Source organism: Mizuhopecten yessoensis, unplaced genomic scaffold, assembly GCF_002113885.1.
Source record: "Mizuhopecten yessoensis strain PY_sf001 unplaced genomic scaffold, ASM211388v2 scaffold10717, whole genome shotgun sequence".
In the NCBI taxonomy this organism is placed as follows: domain Eukaryota; kingdom Metazoa; phylum Mollusca; class Bivalvia; order Pectinida; family Pectinidae; genus Mizuhopecten; species Mizuhopecten yessoensis.
The window spans coordinates 63,028-68,147 of NW_018408686.1; the positions used below are offsets into that span (position 1 = coordinate 63,028).

Sequence of the window (5,120 nt, forward strand, 5' to 3'; positions counted from 1 at the left end):
TCATTTGTCAATATTTTAATTATGACGTCACGTTACAATGATTTGCTCCGTCATCTTTCTTGGTGACGTCATCATCTTTCGTGGCAATTATTTCCCCGATCGAAAACACTCATCATGGGTTTGTTGGGTTTTTTCAAGAGATAGATAAGATTTTCTAGACATGATATGAATTTTATGTGAGAAAAAGGACCCCCACCCCCCACTGGTTGATAATCATGTTTTATATAACTCTTATAATATTGGTGACCCTTGTGTATTATACACTGTGATTAATTTACAAATTAACCAATCCGAGTTGGGTAACCAGGATAACCAGCCATCAAGGACCTCATTATACTTAGTTCAAGGCTGACAGAGTTGAGCAACAAGGGCAACTGGAGTCTTACTCCAGGACACCTTAGCTCAATTCACTTCCTGCAGGGATAGGAGCAGACCTTGTGGTCAATATAGGCAAAATGGTTCAAGCCATGTGCTGAAGCAGTCTATGATTAAACCAGCCCTGAAGGATTCTATTTCCTTGTTTCTTTGTTATCACCACAATGGTCATGTGAAGAAATAACATTTCGTATAACTGCGGTAAAAATGAAGTTATATTAATCAAATTGATCATTTCTTAAATTACACGGGTAAAAAAGAAATATATATATATGTTAACTTATTTCTTATTGTATATTTTTGATTATTAAAGGTGTCATTCTAACAGTATGTTGTTTGCCTTTATTTCTTTTTGAGCAAATTCCCCAATAACTGTCTCATCAAGAAGACTAGTTTGATCCTTTGATGTACATCAAAAGAATCTCGCGTTCGCTCCTCTGTAATCTTCAAAACACATGTATCTACTCAAGACAAACAGCTATCTTTGTGCTTTTAATTTGGCTTTGACATCTTCCAGGGGTGCAGAGAGCGTACGTCAGCGTAACCCCTAGAGTATCGAAGATGGTTATCTAGAGACATATTCCGGAACTTTGTAGCATACAGATATATCGTTACACTACTAGTCAACACACGAGACCAATATCCCAAGGCGATAGAAAAAGACATAATTAAGTCATTGTGTTTGTGGTTGCATAAATTCTGTCAAGTCAAGGCCGCATTCATCATTACTATATTTAATTATGAAAAACAATAATATAAGTATTAAGCGAGTATATTATCTCTCTTATTTGGATTTATATACATTCATCTTCATGCAATACTGTTGCAATTATTAATCAACCCTTACAATTTCCTTCCTGTTGGCAGATGGTGTCTCGTCAATACGACGTTTAATTTTAACAGGAAAGGTTTATTTGAGTGGATATAAAAAAACAAACAACCGCAAGTCCGGAAATGTTGAGTGTATATAAGGACCTAGGGACACAGCGATAAACAGGGACAATGGCAGTACGAGTTCCTGTACTATTCCAATAGTCATTTACTTTCTACCCTGTGTAATAATGTATCAGCATATCCATACTTACACCTTATCGTAAAGCGTGCGGTTACACAAGTATCTTATTTTGGCCTAATATAATTTTAAAGTTAATCGTACGACACGCAGAGACAAAGGGAGGCTTTCCGAGGTATATCGTCGCGCAGAACGTTGGTAACCATGCTTTGTATAAGGCAGCTCATTGGGTTGTTCTTTATACTGGAATACGGTATGGTGCGGGGAACATTATGTAATATTACCCGAACAAACCCTTGTTTGGATGTCGTTGATTACTGCTTTAATGCGGGCACCTGTTATTATGACAAGACCACCTGTCAGTATAGATGCCTTTGTGCTCCATTGTTCATGGGTCGAAGGTGTGGTGAACAGACACTCCCCCTACAGCCTACAACACTCCGGGTCACACCGTCGAATGATAGAGCTACATCGCCCAGTGCTACATCTAAATCACACAATGAAAAAGGTGTATTGTCCAAAGGTACATCTACATCTTCCAGCGGTACAATAACAACGTCCAGCGGTACAACTACGTCACACAAAGGTACAGCAACATCAACCAGAGGTACAGCACCATCGCCCAGCGGTACAGCTACATCACACAGCGGTACAGCAACATCAACCAGCGGTACAGCTACATCGCCCAGTGGTACAACTACAGGTACATCTTCCAGCGGTACGGAAACCTTGTCAAGCGCTACTGCAACATCGTCAAGCGGTACAGAAACATTGACCAGTGGTACAGCTGAGTCGTCCAGCGAGACAGAAACATTGACCAGGGGTACAGCTGAGTCGTGCAGCGATACAGAAACATTAACCAGGGGTACAGCTGAGTCGTCCAACGATACAGAAACATTGAACAGTGGTACAGCTAAGTCCTCCAGCGATACAGAAACTTTGACCAGTGGTACAGCTGACTTGTCCAGCGATACAGAAAAATTGACCAGTGGTACAGCTGAGTCGTCCAGCGAGACAGAAACATTGACCAGGGGAAAAGCTGAGTCGTCCAGCGAGACAGAAACATTGACCAGTGGTACAGCTAAGTCGTCCAGGGGTACATATGTAACCACAATGCGGCTCGCACGTCACTTAAGATCCGTCAGTGATCCCGATTCTATTCACGCTTGCTCTCCAGATTACAAAATGAGACCACGTCAAGAAAGGAATTGTTTGCATATTTTCCTTTGTAAATATGGCTATTGTCAAAAGCATCCGGACTTTTCATTTCAATGTATTTGTGATGATGGTGGACTTGGAGATGAATGTGAAGATACGTGTTGCTTGCCGTGTTCAGAGCATGGGATATGCGAAAAGTTTTCAAACGGCACCGAACGATGTCATTGTGATACCAACTATGAGGGAAAGTTGTGCGATATCGGGATGACATTTGACGAACTGGAATCAGGTACATATTCCATTTCCGTATACTTAACTACGATGTACTCAATCCGATATTTGGAATATAGCGTTATAATATAGATCTATTGATTTATATGTTCGATATTAAATGTTGACAGGTTTGACAATACACAAATTCGATGAAGATAAAAAGACAGAAATAATCAGTTTTTAATTGGTGAAATGTTTTTTTCGCTTTATCGTAAATTTCGCGGGTCACAGGTTTTCGCGTCGTGTCAGTTATTTTGTTTTTACTTGTCTATGCTATCATGTGACTTTCATGTGACACGTTTTCTTGGCTATCATGTGACCTTCATGTCAAGTCTTTGCTATCATGTGAATTTCACGTGACACGTCTTCTTTGCTATCATGTGACTTTCACGTGACACGTCTCTTTCTAAATTGCTATCATGTGACTTTCATGTGACACGTCTTCTTTGCTATCATGTGATGTCCATGTGACACTTCTTCATTGTCAGCTGATCTTGTCCTTCAAAATGAGTCACGTACAACAAGTAACAATTTGCATTACATTAGAATAGCTTTACCGCATTGCGAACAAAGGTATGATTGGTTGAAACCGGTTCGAAAAAACTTGGTCCTAGTCTGAGAATATGACTTCGTTCAGACATGTACGTGTGGATTTTCAGAGTGTTGTTCCGGGCCACCGTTCTTCGGTCTTTGAAAACGGCATTCTTTGTCTTTAATTTTGAAACAAATCTTGCTTTACAATGTTTAGAGCTTGGCATTTCGTTGAATTCATGGTTGAGTCTTTCCGCAAAAAGCGCCAAAATAACACTGCCGCAAAAACTACCCGATATAAAGTAAACGAAGGGAGTTTTAACACTGAAAATTGTTTAACTATTTAACAAAATGATTCTATTTTAATTGACAATTCACAGGACATACATATGTAATGTCTCTTTACATACGATTGGGATAATCCCCATGCAATAGGATGAGATGGGAATTAAATCAAAATATGAAATAGAAATATATTTTGTTCAATCAAACATATTTTATTGACACTGAAGGCCCTCCCCTAACAATTCAATATACAACATGTACAAATATCTCGTGATACATATATTATATACTAGTGCCGTCTGTGTCGGAGAAGATCACTAGCACGATCTCACATTAAATATCCTCTCTCTCTCTCTCAGTAACACTAAACTTAATTGAAAATATTTATTAATTTAGAAATTGCCATCTTATATATATATATATTTCATTATGTTATTGGGAAAGGGTTTTACATAAGATGGACAACTTGTGCCAAATCCCTTTTGTATATTAGATGCAAATAAAAATATGTTTAAATCAAATATATTATGTACTTAATAACTGATATGTAAAACATAGTAAACAATGTATGTACATATTTACATCGAGTGAGCAGTAGAGAGAATCGCCCAGTAACGATTCGGTATGGACTTAGATTTATTATCACACTTAATTAATACATATGGAAGTAAGTATAATGTATCAATCAATATCAGTGTTTACCTTTACATTTAATACGAATCACAATTTGAATGGATTTACATCGATTCAATATATATGTTGTTATATTTGGAATCATGTTGACACATGACAAATGAAATAGAAAAAGACGACAACAATATTAGGGGTATTAGCTATAGACTTTTCTGCTGGCACGAGTAATAAACAAGAAGATTAGAAATGGAAAGAAAAACACAAACAAAAAACTCCAATATTCTAGAATATTATTCAGGTTAAACAAAGAACTCCTACTCAACTCAATAGTTGTACTCAATTATATCATAGTAATTAAGGTTTATGAAAGAACTCCCACACCAGTTTGTCAAATAGTTGTTCTTAATTCTATAATTAAACTACGATTAAACAAAGAACTCCTGCTCCGAAAAGTCAAATAAATGTACTAAAACTTAAAATAGCACTAGGGTTAAACAGAGCTCCTACCTTAAATAAGTCAAACAGTTGTACTAAGTTGTATAATAGTACTAAGATTAAACAAAGAACTCCTCCGAAAAGTCAAATAAATGTACTAAAACTTCAAATAGCACTAGGGTTAAACAGAGCCCCTACCTTAAATAAGTCAAACAGTTTTACTTAGTTGTATAATAGTACTAAGGTTAATCATAGAACTACCTTAAATAAGTCATACAGTTGTACTAAGTTGTATAATAGTACAAAGATTAAACAAATAACTCCTACCTTAAATAAGTCAAACAGTTGTACTAAGTTGTATAATAGTACTAAGGTTAAACAAAGAACTCCTACCTTAAATAAGTCAAACAGTTGTACT

At 36.9% G+C, this 5,120-nt stretch overlaps 1 protein-coding gene across 1 annotated transcript in view; it reads left to right on the forward strand.

Annotated features, from left to right (window-relative positions):
- Nucleotides 1–1,777: 1,777 nt before the first annotated feature.
- Nucleotides 1,778–5,120, forward strand: part of LOC110462002 (mucin-13-like) — a 14,478-nt gene continuing 11,135 nt past the window's right edge. Inside the window, exons 1-2 of the mRNA XM_021515763.1 lie at nucleotides 1,778–2,483; nucleotides 2,724–2,834. Of these exons, the coding sequence (XP_021371438.1) occupies nucleotides 1,778–2,483; nucleotides 2,724–2,834 (817 nt within the window). The remainder of the gene's footprint in view (nucleotides 2,484–2,723; nucleotides 2,835–5,120) is intronic.